Consider the following 21,027-nt stretch of genomic DNA (forward strand, 5'->3'; position numbering starts at 1 on the left):
ATGAGTTTTTGACACGTGTATTTCTTTGTTACGATACACAATCATGTTTGTGTGTTCACTGCCTAGCATGTTTGTCTGCAGATGACGAGGTCATGGGCCCTGGGGCCATTGCCCCTATTGCCCCTAGAGTAAATACACCCCTTACCGATTTATTTTTTATCCGAAAATAGGCAAAGCGTGTATATACGTCAATCGTACACCCTTTGCCTATTTTCGGACACACTAGGCTATCATAGTTTCTAAGCTGTCATAGCCTAGTGGTTAGGACGTCCGCCTCCTAATTGTAGGTCGAGAGTTCGATCTCAGGCACGCACCTTAACTTTTCAGAGTTAGGTCACCTGCATTCTTATGAATAAATTTATTATTTATTTATATTTATTTATATTTATTTATTATTATGTGCGTTTCAATAAAGTAAATATCACTTGCTTTAACGGTGATGAAAAACATCGTGAGGAAACCTGCATGCCTGAGAGTCCTCCATAATGTGCTCAAAGGTGTGTGAAGTCTGCCAATCAGCACTTGGCCAGCTTGGCCAAGACCCTTCTCACTCTTAGAGGAGACCCGTGCTCTGTAGTGAGCCGCAGATGGGTTGATCATGATGATGATGATGGTGATGTATTTACCATAGGGGCAATAGGGGCCAGGGCCACGGGGTGTCAGGTTACGATTGGTCAGCTTTGGTAGTCTTTCATAATCATATTTTTATCTTTTATTTTATAGCTTTTTGAGTTGATTTGCCAAGTCATATAAATCTATCCTATCCTGTATATTTTATCCTGCTTCACGCATCAACCTCTCATATTTAGCTAGCTTCATATTATATACTCATTTGAGTTTCCGGGGCAATGACACCACATTAGTACCTACATTGCACCCATGCGAAGCTGGGGCGGGTCGCTAGTTTATAATAATATTAAGTATGGATTTTTCTTATTCCAGAAACTCATGGAACCAAAGAGAAACCTAATTTTGGATACGAAGCGATCCAACGCGATCAACATAGCAATGAAGAAGCTGCCAACCCCGCAGACCATCAAAGTGGCCATCATGAAGATGGACGCTACGGTGATAGGCAGAGAGGGGATAGAGAAGTTGCTGACCATGCTACCTACCCAGGAGGAGAAGGTCAAGATACAGGAGGCCCAGGTCAGTTGCAGGTCCTGGAGGAGATTACCCACCACAGCCCATGACCCCACCAACCTGGCGGTTATATGGGCCGAAACGCGGAAGGGCGCCCGTTCGGTACTTGCTCGGTGGCTCTTTCCCGGGGCGCCTTCTTTACTCCCTACAAATTCTTTCTATCCCGGAGGAGATTAATGGGAGGTCCTGGATTCGATTCCTGGCAGGGATTTGGAACTTTATAATTTCAAAATTTCTGGGCTGGTCTGGTGGAAGCTTCGGCCGTGGCTAGTTACCACCATACCGGCAAAGCCGTGCTTGGCGGCACGGTTTTGCCGGTTTGCCGGGATTGAACCTCCGACCTCCGATTAGAAGGCGGACGTCCTAACCACTAGGCTATCACAGCTTTCTTTTGCGTGGATTTAGGAAATAATAGTTATTGTTGGACTCTTTTGACGACCCTTCTGGCGCAGTGGTAAGCCTTAGTGGCCTTATTAGTGGGCGGTCCCGGATTCGATTCCCGGTAATTTCTGGTCTGGCCTGGTGGGCTTCAGACGTGGCTAGTTACCATCCTACTGGCAAACCATGTCGCCAAGCGATTTTGCGCTCCGGTACAATGCCGTGTAGAAACCAAATGGGTATGGGTTTAACAAAAACTGTCATACTCATTCTAGGTTAGCCCGCATCAATCTTAGATTGCATCATCACTTACCACCAGGTGAGATTGCAGTCATGAGCTAACTTGTAACCTAACCATGACTAGGCTCTCACCGCTTTTCAATAAAATACCTGCATCAATTTGTTTGCAGTATGCCAATCCAGATTTACCCCTGGGTAGCGCGGAGCAGTTCCTGCTTACCCTGGCTTCCATTAACGAGCTGTCGTCAAGACTGAAGTTGTGGGTGTTCAAGTTAGACTTTGATAACTTGGAGGTAATCAAATATTACTACACTAGCTGTTGCCCGCGACTTCATCCGCGTGAAGTTAGGTTTTTAAAACTCCCGTGAAAACTCTTTGATTTTCCAGGATAAAAAGAAGCCTATGTCACACTCCCGGTCTTTATCTATACCCATGCATAAAATCACGTCAATGCGTTGCAACGTTGCGACGTGATTGAAGGACAAACCAAAAAACCAATAAACCAACAAACAAACACACTTTCGCATTTATAAGGGTACTGATTCATCTAAACTAATATATTTTATTAACATAATTTTCAACCGAAAGACGTCCAGCGGTTTCTGCAACTATAAATAAATTAATAACATCCACGGAGAGAAGTTAGTACAGGGCTCTCTCTGTTACGTAATCCCATACAAATGACAAAGAGGGCGTTAACGATTTTGAGTGGCTAACCAATCACAAACGTACTTATATTTTCTAGATAAAACCTACAATGCGACAAGGCTCTCTTGGCTCTTGAACGACATTGATAGGGGGGCGCTGTTGGAGAACAAATGAAAAATATTCAAACAAGAACAAAGGGGACACTTGACGGCAACGTTAGTTCCGATTTTCGCCACGCGCCGAGATAACCTTGTCTCACTATATTACTCTATTAGAGAACTCTATCAAAAAATGGTCGAAATTCAATTTGAAAACAGCTCCAATCATTGACTTATATATTACTTCGTGAGCTTCGTAAGGACAGGGCCATTGAACAAGCAAAATGGCACCGACTCATTGGTCCTAAAATGTTTATTTATCAATGCAACCTCAGTGACGTCTGGATTTCAAACGGGTCGTTCATTAGTATCAAAGAGGTGGCGCTGATTTATTTGGTTCCAAAACCGTGAAAAATTTTGTTCGCTTGACCATATCTTGTCATTTATATCGATGGCTCCATTTTTTTCGAACTTTCCAGAAAGAAATAGCAGAACCTCTAATGGACCTGAAGCAAGGCATAGAGCTGTTAAAGGTCAATAAGACCTTCAAAGTGATCCTGTCGACGTTGAGATCCGTGGGGAGTTTCCTAAACGGCAACCAGGTGAAAGGGTTCCGTTTGGAATACCTCTCTAAGGTCATGGAGGTGAAGGACACGGTTCAGAAGCATCCGCTGCTGTACCACATCTGTGAAATGATCATAGAAAAGTTTCCAGATACGACAGACTTCTTCAGCGAGGTAAATTTGGTTCTACCACAGAATATTAGTATGGTCCGCGACAATTAAATAGTCGTTCTTGAAGTTAACCCCAAGACGCGTCCCAATAGCATTTTTTAGGCGTCAATGCCACGCCAGCCAGTGGTGCCACCATCTGCATTGGTGTGAGTGGTACATTCGTACACAGTACACGAGCGCGGTGAACAACACCTTTGCAAGCTCGCACTTGCATCGTAGATCTGTTGCGACTATTTAACTGCCGAGAAGGAATTCATAGTTAAGATAGGGGCTTCTTTAGAAGACGATTCAAACGACATTCAACCTTTTGCGTGTGCCACAAATGTCGTCTGAATAGTCATCTAAAAGCCCCTATCTTGACTCTGAATTTCGGTGTTACATTCCGTCTTTCCTTAGTTTGCTTAATGATGATGATCATGAGCATGACTTACCTCAAAAGGAAAAAGGACCCCTTATAGTATTACTTTGTTGTCTGTCCGTCTAGTCTGTCTACCGTGTCGTCAATAAACCTATAGGGTACTTCCCGTTGACCTAGAATCATGAAATTTGGCAGGTAGGTAGGTCTTATAGCACACGAGGGGAAAATCTGTTAAATTGGTATTCTGTATTCTCCTACTTTATGAAACCGCACGCAGCTACTATGGCATTAGTAAGGTGTGACGTCAAAATGCTATATCGCTATCTCTGTCTAATCAGTGTGACGGCCTACCCCGTCACAGTGACAACGTTACATCAGAAATATTTAAATGCTCATAACTTTTTTATTATTTGATCGATTTAATTAGTTTTTTCAGTTTACGTCATTATTTTTATCCTAGTTTATAATAAAGTAATAAAAAAATTGGAGTCAAATACCCAATTATTACTCGATACAACCCAATTATTATTCGATACAACTTCAGGTGGGTCCTGTCATCCGAGCGTCGAAAGTAGACTTCGACGTCCTGAACGTGAACTTAATGAAGCTGGAGACAGACTGCAAGGCGTCCTGGGACCATATGAAGCGCGTCGCCAAACACGACGGCTCGCAGATCTTCAAGACGAAGATCAACGAGTTTTTGACGGATGCGGCCGAGCGGATCATACTGCTGAGCCTTATCAAGAAGCGGGTTATGAGCAGGTAAGCTCTCTTACGTTTTCTTGTTCGAAATTCCTCGGTGCTCGAAAACCAAAGTCTGCCGTGTCGTCAATCTATCCATCATCATCATCAGCCTGTGGACGTCCACTGTTGGACATGGGCCTTCCTAAAGAGCGACCTGTCGCGTTCTATACTAATTAGTTGCATCATAGATACAAGTAGTACTCTAAGTATAAGTTCTGAAGTATAGGTTGCCTGGAAGAGATCACTTAGTGAAAAGGTCGCCCTTTGTTTTTTAATTGTATCCTGTATTCTTACTCTCTGTAATTTGGTTAACAATAAAGTTGTTTAAATTAAATTAAATTAAAAACTCTCAGATTCTTTCTAATTCCATGTTAGATAAGTATTATTTGGATCTTTTTCGATGTTGTCAATGTTTGTCAAATTATAATACTTATGCGATGCGAATTGGATGCGAATTAATTAATTATTTGTTTTTGTGTTTGGTTGTACATTTGCATTGCCTATCTGTTTCATAATAATTGTTCTAATTTTAAATGCCTTGCAAGCGAATTTCTACCACACGCTAGACGGGTCGTACTCGTTTTTTGCTTATAACTTGATGTCCCAGTGTCATACATGATCATCATCATCGTGATCAACCCATCGCTGACTCACTGCAGAGCGCGGGTCTCCTCTCAGAGTGAGAAGGGTTTGGCTGTTAGTAGTCTACCACGCTGGCAATGTGCGGATTGGGAGACTTTACACACCTTTGTAAACATTATGGAAAACTCTCAGGCATGCAGGTTTCCTCACGATGTTTGTCTTCACCGTTAAAGCAAGTGATATATAATTAAATTAAAACGCACATAACTCCAAAAAGTTACCGCCCAACATTCTGAATCATACAATGTGACAGGTCTAACGACTGTTTAAAAAAATCCCCTTACGTTTGTTTTATTTATATGCTAAATATCGTCACATTACCGTGACGGAACACAAGAGCAACGTTTCCATTGTTACAGATACAATAAATTCCTCCTGTACCTCGGCGTGCCTCTAACCGAAGCTCCGAAGACCAAACCAGCAGAGCTGTTGAAAGTGATCGCGGAATTCGCGTTGGAGTACCGCACTACGAGGGAGAGAGTGTTGCAGCAGCTGGAGAAGAGAGCCAATCACCGCGAGAGGAATAAGACTAGAGGGAAGATGATTATTGATGTGAGTATACCAGAGATTCTTTCATGGGAACCGTTTCCACTGGGATTTGGGGTCGGGCCTCCTTGTACATAAACGCCAGGATTTTCTGTCCTGGGTTAGGTACCTTTGTCGGGATGTTACTTGTGCTTTAACATCACTTTCGATATTGAACCATCAGACCACTGTTTTTAGGGCTCCGTACCTCAAAAGGAAAAACGGAACCCTTATAGGATCACTTTGTTGTCTGTCTGTCTGTCTGTCGGTCTGTCAAGAAACCTACAGGGTACTTCTTGTTGACCTAGAATCATGGAATTTGGCAGGTAGTTAGGTCTTATAGCTGACATTCGGGGAAAAATCAGAAAACCGCGAATTTGTGGTTACATCACACAAAAAAAATTAAATTGTGATCATGAATTAGTAGGTATTTCAATTTTAGAAGTAAGATAACTATATCTTTATCTATATCAAGTAGGGTATCATATGAAAGGGCTTCACCTGTGCATTCTAAAACAGATTTTTATTTATTTTTATACTTAAATCATAGTTTTTGATTTATCGTGCAAAATGACGAAAAAATGCGACTGTACTACGGAACCCTCGGTGCGCGAGCCAGACTCGCACTTAGCCGGTTTTTTTCTTCTTCTTTGCGTGCATCTCCGACTAGCGAAGGTTGGCAGTCAGCTTAGCGTATTCCACTCTGTTCTTCGCGAGGCAAAATTTTTTTGCAGCACTCGCGATTCCCATCCACTCCCTGATGTTGCGCAGCCAGGACTTTTTTCTGCGACCCACGCCTCTTCTTCCGCCAATTTTTCCCTTCATGATGAGTTGTAGGAGTTCGTACCTCTCGTGCCTAAGCACGTGCCCCAAATATGCGACTTTCTTCATCTTGATGGTTTGCATAAGTTCACGTTTTTGATTGACGCTTCAAAGAACTTCTGCATTCGTGACTCTGTGAGTCCAGCTCATGGCCAGCATACGTCTATATGCCCACATTACGAATACTTCTATACGTTTACCGAGGTCTTCTTTAATGGTCCACGCCTCGCATCCGTATAGTAGTATGAGCCAGATGTAACTGCGTACTAATCGAATGCGCAAGGAGATCTAAAGACTGCGGTTACAGGTTTTTTTTCATCATCATCATGATCAACCCATCGCCGGCTCACTACAGAGTACGGGTCTCCTCTCAGAGTGAGAAGGGCTTGGCCATAGTCTACCACGCTGGCCATGTCCGGATTGGTAGACTCTACACACCTTTGAGAACATTATGGAGAACTCTCAGGCATGCAGGTTTCCTCACGATGTTTTCCTTCACCGTTCAAGCAAGTGACATTTAATTACTTAAAACGCACATAAATCCGAAAAGTTAGAGGTGCGTGCCCGGGATCGAACCCCCGACCTCCGATTAGAAGGCGGACGTCCTAACCACCAGGTTTTTTTTACCTGACACAAATTGTATAATCTGTTCAGGTGGGCAACTACTCCAACAAGAGCGGGGAGCATACGGCGGACAGCGCGCTGAAGCAACTACTGAAAAGCGACGCAGACGCCGACTTGCTAGCCGATCGACGCAAGCCACCGCCTAGTTTACCCAAGTTAGTGCACCGTTTTACCCTAGAGGCTAGAACTACCAACTACATCGTAGCAGCAGGATCCTGTGTACCAGGGGCGTGCACTGATTGCGCATAATTTTTTTTGATTCATTGTAGGCAAACACATCAACAAACAATCACACCTGATGGAAAGTGATGATGTTTGTTCACTCTTGTTTTAAAGATACTCGAGTTGTAATTAGAAATGCACAATAGTGTAGAAGCAACCTACATATGGTACGCGGCAGAAAATAATGTACATTAGCCTTGAATGACATTTCGGCTTTGTAGAGCGTTGTCTCTGTCACTTATACCTGTATGACGTTTTGTCGGTCTCAACGACAGAGACAATGCTCTACAAATCCGCTATCTCCTTCTAAAGGTCGATGTACATTATTTTCTGCCGCGTACTGTACCTACGTATCGGTGAGCATACCCGACGTCTGCCGCTACAGCATCCAGGCAGTCCCATCAGCATCCAGAATGTATTGGCTGTACTTCACAGATTTTTGTACACGAGCAGCCTATACAGCCATAGGCTGCTCGTGTACGAAAATCTGTCAAGTACGAGTCAGACTCGCTCACGAAGGGTTCCGTACCATATTATAATAAATAACCCTTTAATTTTTTTTATTTTCTTTGCGGCCATTTTGAAATTTTTACTATGTATTTGTTGCTATAGTGACAATTAAAATACATATTCTGTAAAAATTTCAACTGTCTACTTATTACGGTTCACGAAAATACAGTATCGCTGACAGACAGACGGACGCACGGACAGCGGAGGCTTCCGTTGTCCGTCCGCCAGAGAGTTCTGTTGGCACCCTTCATGTACGGAATCCTGAAAAGTGCAGTAAGCTCTTAACGATGTATCCTGTCTTACAGCGGCGAAGATGAGATCATAGAGAGCCTGGTGAGATGCGCCACTTCTAAACGAAGACCTCTAGCTCGAGACCGTCGCCGCAACCGACTCGCTGACCGCAAAAGCTGTGAGTACACATTACCACAACATACAAACTATAGTATATGTAGCCTCAATAGCTCAACGGTTAAAGGTGCGGCGGTCACCGGTTCAAACCCCACCCGTTGCACTATTGTCGTACCTACTCCTAGCACACGTTTCACGCTTAATTAGAGAGGAAAGGGGAATGTTAGTCAAGGGCCATGGCTAATATTCTTTAAAAAAAATATGCGACAGGTCGTGATTGCAATCGGGGTATGAGGTGGCGGGACGCCTCGCACACCCGCACATCACCCGCGCTCGCTCGCACCGGGTAAACGCGGGGGCTGTACGTATGTGCGAGGCGTTCCCTCCCCGATTGCCATGTCGACCTGTTGTGGACTGTAGGGTCTGTATAAGGACCTTTTCACAATGCTTGCGGTGCGACGTCGCATCGCAAAAAACGTCGTCGCACCTCAGTGTGATTCCCATGTACAGTACCCGGCAGGAAATATTGCACATCGAACTTCAGAAAGTTCGATAAAGGTTTCATAGAGCGTTGTCTCTGTCGTTGAGACCGACAACGTGACATAGCTGTGAGTGACAGGGACGACGCTCTACAAAGCCGAAATCTCTTTCTAAAGTTTTTATGTGCAAAATTTTCAAGTAAATTCTCACGATTTGTTTTTGACAACCTTTGATTTTATTTTCCAAGCTGGCGATTTGATTTCACAAAAATAAGATGCTATGCGAATCACTATAAGTATCAACAAATGCTAAAATATTGTTAGTAGTGGCACACACAAGGGCCTTACTTGAAAGTAAGGTAAAACACTCAAATAAACAGCATAACACGTTTGATTTACAGTGAACAGAACTTTAGACGGGCACCAGTCGTGGCCCGGCACGCAGACCACTGATCAGTAAGTGCACAATCTATTTTTCCTTCATCATTTCAATCTATCAGTGGCCCACTACGAAGAAATGGTCTTCTCTCATGCTCCGGCAACATCAATAATAATTTAACGGAATACGCCGTTGAGAGTTAATGGTCGTTAACTGTACGTGTAGCCTCGACCTAACGCGATAATCCCAACCCATATTATAAATGCGAATGTTTGTCCTTCAATCACGTCACAACGGAGCAACGGATAGGCGTGACTTTATGCATGGGTATAGTTAAAGACCTGGAAAGAGGCATAGGCTCTTTTTATACCGGAAAATCAAAGAGTTGCCACGCGATTTTTAAAAACCTAAATCCAGGCGGACGAAGTCGCGGGACCCGACCCGGGACTTCTAATTTATAAGTCCATGCACAGCGCTCACTACTGCGCCAGGGATATGGTCAAAATGTAGTCTGTCGAATGAGGGTCGCTTCTACGAAGGATTTTAAACGTTTTTAGGGTTCCGTACCTCAAAAGGAAAAAGGAATCACTTGTCTATAGGATGACTTCACTATAGGATGAGCACTTAAATATCAACACAGTAAAGGTAGAAATTAAAAGCTATAGTTGCAACTACAAAACAAGACTTACTAACCATCCAAATCGTCTGGCAGTGCAGTTGACAATGCCGCAGGCGATCCGTCAACTAAAGAGAAAGCATATACTGGATAATTAGCTGAGACTCGTGGAGTTTTTCCGCTGGGGAAGTTGTCTCCAATCACGCCAATCTGTCCTCCGACCAATCTGCTCATAGTCCACCGACTGATCGCATAATAAGGCACAACAACAAAAAAGTAGTTGGCCATGCGCCAACTCGACTGCGACTCGCACTTGAGCGGTTTTTTTCTGTTTCAGGTCACCACAGGAACTGCAACAAAGATTATAGATACTTAGTATTAAGTTTATTTTGTTGATACCTAACCAAGCAGGTAGGTATCATATTAAGTATTTTACGTTATTGAATAACGAATCTCATTATAGTAGGTATCTAAGTGAACATACCTACCTTCAAAAAAAAAAATTTATTTAGCCTTAGGTACCTATTTTGTTTCTTTTTTAGTTAACCATATTCCTGTACAACCCATACAGTTGATGTACAGCTGGTAATTTGGAAGTTTTGTTATAGTAGGCGCCTAAGTCAAAACATCTACGAAAAAAGTTTTTTTTTAATGTAGCTAATTTAGTATTCCGAGCTTATTGTCAAAGCTTACTCACTTGTGCTCACCAGATGCGTCTTATTTTTGCTCAACGTATTTTTTAGGGTTCCGTGTCCCCAGAGAAACAAAGGATCACTTCGTTGCCTGTCTGTCGGTCCGTCGTGTCTGTCAAGACAAGGGAATCAAAACCTATAGGGTACTTCCCATTTACCTACCTGAACCCTAACCTCCGCCGTTGAATGTCTTATAGCACAGATAAAGGGGAAAATCCGAAAACCAGGTAAAAACAAATTAAGTATTATATTATACTTTCTTGTACGATGGTACCTACGGAACCCTTCGCGTGCGAGTCCGACTCGCACTTGACCGGTTTTTTAAATGCTGCACCAAACGCATGCAATAGCTTTTTATTAAAAGATTTTTTATGGAAAACCATTACTTGGCAAATATGTACCTAATTATGGCAATAATTAATACTTTGGAACTTTAATAATTATTTAGGTACCTAGGTCTGTATAAAATTACCTAACACATGTCACATACCTAAAGATTTACTGTTTTTAAAATAAGGTTGAAATTACGCGGTACTTAGGCACTCCAAGGCTGAGATCTGGAGGTACAGCTACATTGACTTTGCTAGATTTATATTTATCCACATTTTCATTATCATGCTAGGGATTTTCCTTTTAACAGTACCGTAGGACACTGCGTAAACTAGAGCAAAGTGCACTCTACATATTATTTCAACCTTCGGTCGGACGCATTTTGTTTCTAGCGTCTTATTAGGCACTTACCTAAGTACCTACATTGCAATTTTTATTTTTAATGGATAAAATAATTTGCATCTGTATAGACGTCATACCATATTCATATGCATCCATTATGCATCATACAGTGCGAAAAGGCTCTTTTGGCACTTGAATGACATTGACAGGGGGGCGCTGTTGAAGAACAAATGATTAGGATTAGACCAAAGGCGTAACCAAAGGGGACACTTGACTGCAACGTTAGTTCCGATTTTCGCCACGCGCCAAATGCCATGAGCCTTATCGCACTGTAACTATCTCTATGCACTGTATCAGTTATCAGTTATCATGACTATCTACATCATTCCGTCATTTAAAAAATCTGTGCAGCGCGTGATGTGATGTAGCGCGTATCAGTGACAGTCATTATAATATAACAGTTCCACTTTCAAAATTAAGTTGTGGTTTACGATAATTTGATCTTCATATTATATTTTTTGTATCCGTACCTGTGATCCGTACGGAAGCGTAGGTGCTCGCATTTTTTTATGTGTAAGTAGGTAAGTACTAATTATTTGTTTAAGTTTAACGAATTAAAAAATATATACCTACTGATGACTCTTGACTGTGTCAAGACATGTCGGTATGTCGTGTTTTTCATTTTCCTTTTACTGAGATATTTATATTTTGTAAATATCTGTATAAATAAAAAAGTATAACAGGACTGTTGTTTTATTTCATTTGAGGACCTCTGGCGCTTAGCCGCTTAGTGGTATGGTGCAGAAGTGTATCCCTAAGGCCAACTAAGCCCGTGCCTAGGGGCGCGATGTTACGAAGGGGCGCGCCGCGCGCGATGATGTAGAGTTCCATTTACCTGGCCTACCTAATTATTATCCCTACCTACTAAGTAATATTATCTTGGAGTGACCGAAACTGCCTCTATGTTAGAGGGGCGCCTATGAGGTGCTTGCCTAAGGCGCTCTCGATATTTAATCCGCTTCTGGTAGGGTGGTAGGGCTAGTTTGCCGGTAGGGTGGATATTCGTCGAGCACGTCTCCCAGCGTGGAGGTCTCCTTAAGAAGGTGCGGGGTAAGATGCAGGGCACCAGAGGGCGAGGAACATAGCCCATGCGGTGATAGACCGACCAAATTAAGTCGTCGTGAGCGATAAGTATTTGAAGTAAGATTTTGTAGGGTTTTTATGACTATGGGATTTTTAGTAACTGCTGATGGTGAATCTATATTCTATATACCTACTTATAATAAAACTGTAGCAGGTCCAATTCAGTACAGTGAAGGTATTTTTGAAAATTTGTATATTGCATTGTATAATCGTTACTGAACTTAAAACTGATTTTTTGTCTGTCTGTCTGTCTATATCATGGCCGCGCATCACGCCGAAACTACTGAATGAATTCAAATGAAACTTGCATATGCTCAAAAGGTTAGAACCCAGAACCGTATCTATTGATATATGCCCTTGGTAGGAAGCGAATGACGATGACCTCGACTAAGGTGGTTGAAAGGAGAGTTACCAACTGAAAATTGACATCAACCTACTACATGGTTAATTTTAACATCAACTCAACTAAGGTGACCTCTGTTGGTGGTTGGTTTTTTTAATAATAAGAAGGTTAAGGTTTTTTTTATATAATAATAATAAGACGTTATAAGGCGATTACACGATCAGAACCAACCACCAACAGAAGTCACCTTGGATGCATCAACCAAATTTCAGTACACACGGTAGTGTAGTTGGCTAAACTTGTCAGTGTGTACCTACTATGTGTTATAACTTATAACCTACAACATTTTTCTAAACATGGCACCTAATCTTTCAAAATTACCAAAAATAGGCAATGCGTTATCAGTTATGTTTATGTGAGGAAGAAAAACAAAAAAGGCACCATGGCGGTCCACCAGATGCAAATCTTAGCTCAACTCTATCTATTTGTCCTTGGTAGCAATGGATGCGCCCACGACCGTCACGACCAAAATTGACATCAACCTACATCTACATGGTTGATTTTAACATCAACTCAAGCAAAGTGACCTCTGTCGATGATTGGTTCCGATCGTGTAGAAGGCCTTTTATAGGTACTATAGTCTATGGTCCTAAGTTTTGACATTCTGTGTCGGTCGGTTTTGACAGTCTGTGACGTCTGTGATAAACCACTGCCTGCAGCCACTTCATTTTGTTTTGTGCATGTTCGAATTATAAACTAGAATTTTATTCTTGCTACTAAAGGTAAATATTAATTGTTATAACAAGTATTTTAATACTTGTACGTAATGTACTTACTGTGAATAATTTGCCTGGCGCTGTCTCATTTCTCTCATAAAATCAGATAACCACGCCCATTTGTAAACGGTGAAAACGCGCAAATCAAACGGTTTTTTTTCCATATTGTTTTCTATGATCCATCTATTCCATACTCATAAATGCGGACAGCATTCTCTTCTCTTTGTCTTTCTTTTCTCGGTTTAACCGCTGAACCGACGACAAACACAATTTTCGTCCTATGCTAGTTACCTTTTCCCTCCATAATCAGAGTTCTTACTGAATTTTTAAAAATCTGAATCCACGCAGACTAACTCGTTGGCATTAACCACCATTATACCAAAATCTTGCCAGGACGACCTGGTAAGATTTTGGTATTGAAACTAGTTTGCAAAAGGACATCTTAGGACATAGGAGAGTAGATTAGTGCATTAAGGTAGGATTATGGATACACAGTTTGGGTGTCGCAATTTGGTCTGAACAGTAGGACCTTAGTAGGGAGACCCATATTTTTATTTATTTTTGTTTGCGTCGTTTAGAAAATCATTTATGGCATAGTAGCACTTTTCTAATAAAAACCTTTTTAATATTTTGTTAAATTCATTTTCGCTGTCTATGTTACGAATTCTGTCTGGCAAATTATTAGATATTTTTATAGACATTACATAGGGACTCGAGGTATGCAGTACTAATTTGAATTCTAGTTAACCAGAGTTAAAGAAATTTTGTAGACACTGTAAAAACTTTATGTGGTTTGTCGAGTTTTAATTAATAATATGCACATAACTCCGAAAAGTTAGAGGTGCATGCCCAGGATCGAACCCCACGGCCTCCGATTAGAAGGCTGATGTCCTAACCACTAGGCTATCACAGCTTCTCAAACTTCTCTACTATTGCGGCTTAGTAAAATGAAATCCTCTAGGTAACTCATATTATTTTTGAGAGACTAAGCAGCTTTCACTGATGCGTCTATATCAGAAGTGCTTCAAGTTTTCCAAATGTTTGTCCAATCTATTCTTGAACCGTGGCTCTACCGCGGTTGTTTGACAGCTACAATGTCACGATCGCAATCATCTCGGATTGGTTAATGCTCGCTCAGTATTGGCCACAATGCATTGTTGCAACAAGAATCGCACAAATTCAGCCAATCAGAAGAATTGAGATTGTAATAATGATTGATGCAGGTTTTAGACAATCGCCCTACTGGTTAACAGAACAATGTGAACAACTCTGTTGGTCTAAAAGTGTCATTGGGAGTTTTTTGCTGTTTAAATATTTGAAGGATCCTTTTTCTTCGGCAGGTATAGAAATGTCGGCAAATCAAACTCTCGCTTACTTTGCAGGGAATGGGACCTACAAAGAAATAAACCCCATCCTCTCTAAAGTGGGAGATTTCACAAAATTCTATGTGGTCATTGCGATCTGCTCTGTTTTCCTCGGGCTGCTTATAATACTGAACGTTGTGTGCTGCTGTTCAAGATATTCCGAATATTGGCTGGATAGACATACAGGTATGGATCATAGAGATAGCAAGCAAACGAGCAGGCAGGTCACCTGATGTTAAGTGATTACCGCCACCCATGAACATTTGCAGCACCAGAGGAACCGCCGCCGATGCGTTGCCGGCCTTTTAGGAATTTGTTGGTCCGCCCCTTGAATAACCCCATGTTGTAATCTAAAGGGAGCACCTTCGAAGGGAGTTAATTCCACAGTTTTAAAATTTTATGTGAGATAGAAGAGTGTATTTAAGATTTTAGTTTCACCTTATAGTGTTAACGATTTTAAATATTTAAAAGATTAAGGTGACTGACTGATTTAACAGCTCAAATTGCTGGATGGATTGAGCTGAAATTTGGCAGTGATGTAAACATCTGCTAAGAAAGAATTTTTGTAAATTAGGGGTTTGAAAGGAGAATGACAAATCCTGACCCACCAATTTACACACAAGATAAATTAAAGATAATTATCCTAGTATTAAATAAACACTTAAAAATTAAAAATTGTGATTTTAAACTTGCGAATGTTATTAGTTACACAATATTATAGGTAAATCGCATATAACCTAGAATCATTGTGACTTAAACTTAGATTTAATGAAAAACCGCATCTTCTAGAGGTGTTAAATCTTATGTTTGCTGCAGATAGCATATGTGTTAACGACTTTTATGTAATAAAATGGGTTACAGTTCTACAGAAATTCTGCCATTGTCCTTTGCGTAGTCCAAATGGACGAAGCTGAGAGCATACACTAATCAAATAATAGAAATGTATATAAAATTTTCTTTTGGAAGGTAACCGCTGGATAGTCTCAATTTGGTCGGCGACACCACACAAGCAGCCACCCTTGGACTTCACAGAACTTGAGAATCAGTACCAGTATGTCCAGTATTCCTACCCCGAAGACCGCACAGAGTATCGCGAGGTCCCCGCCTCAGTTTCACGACAGCCTTTGACCGCATCCCAGGAGTATCTCGAACTGCATAAAAGAGAGAGCGACATATAACTCCACTGCATAAAGGACTGTAGAATACGTTGCACAAAAAGTCTACATCACTAGAATAGTTTTAGGACTTAGTTTTACATCACTAGAATATTTGACTCTACAAGACTGTACGAATACAAAATGGCGTTCCTGATGATGTACCCAGCTGTAGCCATCCTGTCTCTGTTTGTGTTGATGGTCATCATCCTGATATTGAGGTTCGGTTCGCGCTGGTGCAAGCTGAGACACACAACATTTGCAGACCAGGAGATTTGGAATGAGGAGGAAGGATATGAGCAGAAAGTCTCATATGCCTGATGCGTATTAGGTTAGCTTGATAATGGTGCATATTCCATTTAAACAATCTGTTAACTAATCTAAAATGGCAGGTTTCATTGCAGTACCCTTACCCCTAGTTTACTTTAACAAGCAAGTTGTCAGACTAGTTCTGAACAAAAGTGTAACAGGCAAATCTGTCAATAGTTGCCTAGCGTAAGCACCGGCGAATCGGTGTCGTAACTTTAGGTGGCATCTAACGTCGTTAGTCGTCGCCTAAGGGTTAGTGAAACGTTTTTTTTCTCTAAGCATCTTCTAAATACTTAGCCATCCGATTTAGGCGACTCCTAGGTTTAATGAAAACGGGCATCAGTGTCATTGCTTCAGTCATATTTTGTCCCTTGTGTAAGAAAATAGTTGAGCAAGAGAGCTAAATTATTTTACAAGTTTTAAGTATACTCTCCCTGCTCAAAAATGATAACACTTACACCTGCCAATTTAGTTTAGTGATTGTGTATGTCCAAATTGGCACCAATATAATTTTGTTAATTAATTTTGGGCTCATGTATTGTTATTGAATATTGACTGAGTTACAAATCCATTATCCTATTTTAAAAGGGTGTTAAGTGACATTTTGTCAAATTTGAATCATGTGTATACCACACAGAAGAGGAAAACATCGCGAAGAGAGCTGCATGCCTGAGAGTTCTTCATAATGTTCTCAAAGGTGTGTGAAGTCTACCAATCCGCACATGGCCAGCGTGGTAGACTATGGCCAAAACCCTTCTCACTCTGAGAGTAGCCCCGTGCTCTGTAGTGACTAGTGAGCCAGTGATGAGTTGATCATGATAGTGATAACATCATAATAATATGTCAATAACATTCATGAGAACCCGAAATTAAAAAATTATTTAAGTAAGTATAATATTAATTAATGACATAATTACTCCGTCTTAATTTCACAATTCCGTCCAATGGAACCTTTTTTACACGGTTATATTAACTTAGTTTTAAGTTTTTGGCTCTTTTATAGACTGTAAGTGTGAAACTGATTTTGTATGTGTGTCATAGTATATAAGCTTATATTTACTTCTGGCTAAAGTAGCTTTGTTTAAAGTCTGCCAATCCGCACTGGGCCAGCGTGGCAGACTATAGCCTAAACCCTTCTCATTCTGAGAGGAGACCCGTGCTCAGTAGTGGGCCGATCATAAGTTCGTGATTATGAATGGTGTCATCATTATTATCGTCATCATCAACCGATAGACGTCCATTGCTGGACATAGGTCTCTTGTAGGGACTTCAACATGGCACGGTCTTGCGCCGCCGCTGTCCAGCGGCTCCCTGCGACTCGCCAGATGTCATGCCTAGAGGAGGGTCTTCGTTATTACACTGATCGCGAGCAATGTACTCTTATCCATTGAGGAGTTCTGTTCTCCATCTCCGAAGATATTCATCAAATCTTCACCAAACTATAATGAGACCACCTCTGAAGTATGACTTACCATACCTAAAAAGAATCATCAAAATCGGTTTATATTTGGCGGAGAAATCGCGTAACAAACATACAAAAAAAACATACAGAGAATTGAGAACCTTCTTTTTTTTAAAGTCGGTTAAAAACATAATATATTACTTAATCACAATAAATTTAATGTTTAACTTTTATATTTACTTTTACGTTTAATACAACCTACAACTTAATTTTTTTGTCCTTTTATAATATAAAAATAAATAATTATCTGATGATGAATGTGTATTTTTTTGCCCTGTATGATTCTTACACCTCAACTGAATGAGCTGAAACTTTGTACAGTTATTGTTGGAACTTGCCGGGAGTCGTTCATTCGGCATTTCAATTCAACGCGTGCCGGGCATCAGTTACGCGTACCGTCTGAGGATTTGTGATATCGTAAAATCGGTAAACCAGTGGTAAATTAAACTAGTTGACGATTCAAAAGGACTTGTAAAAGTTTACTTGAATAAAAATATATTCTATTCTATTCTAACGGTATCTTTTGCTTTAAAACTGAAGGAAAATATCGTAAGGAAACCTACTTGCCTGAGAATTCTCCATAATCTCCAAAAGTGTGTGAAGTCTGCCAATCCGCACTTGACCAGTAATGATGATATTTTAAGACTTAAAAATTATTTTCAAACAATCAACTCGAAGCAAAAAATATTTTGTTTCTACATGTACGAGTATCCTGTATGTTGAAGTTGGGCGAGTCTCACGCGTGGATTTCTAGATTCATATTGTTACGTGCTAGGGGTTCGGATTAAAATGACCCAAACATGCAGAAGCTTCGAGACTTCTAGGTATTTGTAACAATATGCTCGCCTGACTTCAACATAGTACGCGTAGAAACAAATGATAGTGTACAAGGGCATAAAATAGGTTTTATGACCGAGTTATATACCTACTCTGCTTTTTGCCTTGCCCATTGCCACTTCAGCTTCGCAACCCGTTGAGCTATGTCGGTTACTCTAGTTCTCCCACGGATCTCATTTCTGATTTGATCACGTAGAGAAACTCCAAGCATAGCTGTCTCCACCGCCCGCTGAGTGACTCCGAGCTTTATTATGAGGCCCATAGTTAGCAACCCTGTCTCAGCATTCATGGCTGCTAGCTATGAGGCCCATATAGGCTATGATCCATATGTCATCCCTGGCAACACTGGCACTGTTCGAAGGCTTTGGTCTTCAAGGAACTTTGGACTGAGGAAATTTACAAGAAGATATCTCAAAGCTTCCTGAACGCTGCCCAGCCGGGTTGGGTCCGGCTGGGCAGCGTTCAGGAACCATAAGATAGACGAAAAATCGATCCCGATGTGTAGAGGAGGTACCCTAGAAACTTTTTTCTATGAATATTTTCTTTTACCACTTTGTCAGCGTGATTAATATCAGCATCATCAGCAACCGATAGACGTCCATTGCTGGACATAGGTCTCCGGTAGAGACTTCCACACGCCACGGTCTTGCGCCGCCTGAATCCAGCGGGTCCCTGCGACTCGTCTGATGTCATGTGGGGAGTTTTCCAACGCTGCGTCTTCCGGCCATTCCAGCACCTTGAGACTCCAACGTACCGCGGGCGGAAGGTCAGACATAAACATAGCAAAACTATAAGGGTTCTTTGTTTACCATAGCACCGTAAAAACGACCCGACTTGCCCCGGACAGGTGGAATTTCTGAACATTATTATTTTTTAGTAAACTCGCGACTTTTTTTTAAAGGGTTTTGGAAAATTCAATCCCAAAGCCCTAAGGGGGTGAAATCCGGGTTTGGAATTTGTGTAGTCCAAGCGGACGAAGTCGCGGGCTTCAGCTAGTGCCAATATAAAAATCCTAAACTGAATCTATTATTATTATTTATTTATTTATTTAACGTAGAAAACAGAAAAAACTTAATTTTAAATTAATAAAAAGTTATATAAATATATATCTAACAAATTATGAGGCCATGAAATAAAAACCAGAATTAAGAAAAAAAAAGATGTTTTAAATTAGCTTCATACTACACATTTGTGTAGAGGCTGTTTCTTAATTAACAAGAGATCATTTATTACTAATCAGATATTTTAATTAGAACTTAAGTACAGTTCGTGCAATTCACGAAGACGAGTGAACTTTACTTACCGTGCTTGTGGTTACGTCGGATACACGGGCATTGCGTAAGAGTGCGTGCATGTCGGACCAATCAATCGCGAGCAAGCGCTCGCAAACGCACACATTTAGTGTACCTTACTTATACCGATACGACTTAAACACAAGCATGAGCCACTCGTCTTCGTGAAATGCAAAAGCTATAATTTTGTACTTAAATTGTAATTCCGATTTAAAAGGCAATAGGCACATTGTAAGTACATTTTGGCGTCAAGTAAAATAACTCTGGACTACAATGAAGATGTTTCGCATGAGTACCATGTGCTTTCCTACAGCGTGGAAACGAATGGTTGATTGACGAACCGATAACGGAGCGTATACGAAGTGGCGTACGGCATGTACGATACGAAGTGAAGTACTACTTCACTGCGTACCACTGAACAGATCGATGAATCACCCACTGTTTCGGACCCATGTTCTATTTATCTAATGCCAATTACAGCTGTACCAAACATAGCTAGGATCGAGGCACATTGTGGCAAAGCGAAGCGACACGTAGTCTTGCTAAGATCACCTACTAATCATACATTCCAACGACCAAAGTGACTCGACAATACGTCAGGTGACCGCGAATCTATGCGCGTGGTCGACATCTACATTCAGCAGGTCTAACGCACAAAAGCCGTATCAGTCACTAAATAACTGCATCAATGTTAAAATATTGTATGAAAAACGCGAATTTTTAATGTAATTTTCGGATGTCAGCAAACGTTACGGTAAACTACGCGAATTAGAATTTGCTTAAAGTAAACTTCTGTTTAAAACACTTTTAGAAAATATACCTATATGTCGCCTCGCTTCGGTTCAATGTACCTTGAGCCCTGTAGCTGTTATGAAAAGACAGAAATGTTATACTTATCAATAAAAGTAAGAAGTAAAAAAGTAAGTAGGTATACCTATAATATACCTAATATCCTAAATATGCAAACAAGTAAATTAAAAACTAAAAAACCCACCACTATTGATAACAAAATAAAAATCTGCAATTTATAATGACATTTTGATTTCATCTTATAACTTGAGTATAAAAATCTTCTTAATATTAAGACCTAAAAGGGTATTTTGCCACAACTAAAAAGTTTGATAAATTGAACGATTAAGTTAAATTTGATTATATAACAATATTCTTTTTATCGGTCCAGCCAAACTAGTCACAAATAGGAATTAATTTTCAAATCACTGTGCAAAATCAAGTTCCTCTTTCAAAAATTACTACAAATAATACTAAAAAGTAACGAAGCACAATAATTATTCATTAGTTCAAATCAGTCTCCAGTCTCAGAAAAAAAAACATGGGGACAAAAGTTCAGAATATTTTCTGAACTGTGACCCAAAAATGTAAATGGTCTTTTTGCGGGCCCTACGTTTTGTAAAAGCCTTCTGAACAGCTTATTTTCGTTTCGCGAGACCTATTACAATGCTGTTTCAGTTCAGA

The 21,027-nt window shown here is 40.7% G+C and overlaps 2 protein-coding genes and 1 long non-coding RNA gene across 4 annotated transcripts in view; all 3 read left to right on the forward strand.

Moving 5' to 3' along the window:
• Fhos (Formin homology 2 domain containing) overlaps window positions 1-11,619 on the forward strand; it is a 108,400-nt gene extending 96,781 nt beyond the window's left edge. For both annotated transcript variants that reach the window (XM_069508625.1, XM_069508626.1), the window contains 9 exons: window positions 943-1,149; window positions 1,932-2,054; window positions 2,987-3,244; window positions 4,144-4,361; window positions 5,345-5,537; window positions 6,987-7,111; window positions 7,994-8,097; window positions 8,917-8,971; window positions 9,848-11,619. In XM_069508625.1, the coding sequence (XP_069364726.1) occupies window positions 943-1,149; window positions 1,932-2,054; window positions 2,987-3,244; window positions 4,144-4,361; window positions 5,345-5,537; window positions 6,987-7,111; window positions 7,994-8,097; window positions 8,917-8,971; window positions 9,848-9,878 (1,314 nt within the window). In that variant the 3' untranslated portion in view covers window positions 9,879-11,619. The remainder of the gene's footprint in view (window positions 1-942; window positions 1,150-1,931; window positions 2,055-2,986; window positions 3,245-4,143; window positions 4,362-5,344; window positions 5,538-6,986; window positions 7,112-7,993; window positions 8,098-8,916; window positions 8,972-9,847) is intronic.
• Window positions 11,620-13,023: 1,404 nt separating this feature from the next.
• Window positions 13,024-14,683, forward strand: LOC117995376 (uncharacterized). Its single transcript, XR_011238422.1, has 2 exons — window positions 13,024-13,142; window positions 14,519-14,683. It is a non-coding gene; the product is annotated as an uncharacterized lncRNA (long non-coding RNA).
• A 908-nt stretch (window positions 14,684-15,591) lies between these two features.
• On the forward strand, window positions 15,592-17,679 carry wrm2 (wurmchen 2). The gene is made up of 2 exons (XM_069508624.1): window positions 15,592-15,718; window positions 15,751-17,679. Exon 2 carries the CDS (start codon window positions 15,799-15,801, stop codon window positions 15,973-15,975), a length of 177 nt encoding a protein of 58 aa, XP_069364725.1. The 5' UTR covers window positions 15,592-15,718; window positions 15,751-15,798; the 3' UTR covers window positions 15,976-17,679.
• The last annotated feature ends 3,348 nt before the right edge of the window (window positions 17,680-21,027 follow it).

This window comes from Maniola hyperantus, chromosome Z, assembly GCF_902806685.2.
Source record: "Maniola hyperantus chromosome Z, iAphHyp1.2, whole genome shotgun sequence".
Classification (NCBI taxonomy): Eukaryota; Metazoa; Arthropoda; class Insecta; order Lepidoptera; family Nymphalidae; genus Maniola; species Maniola hyperantus.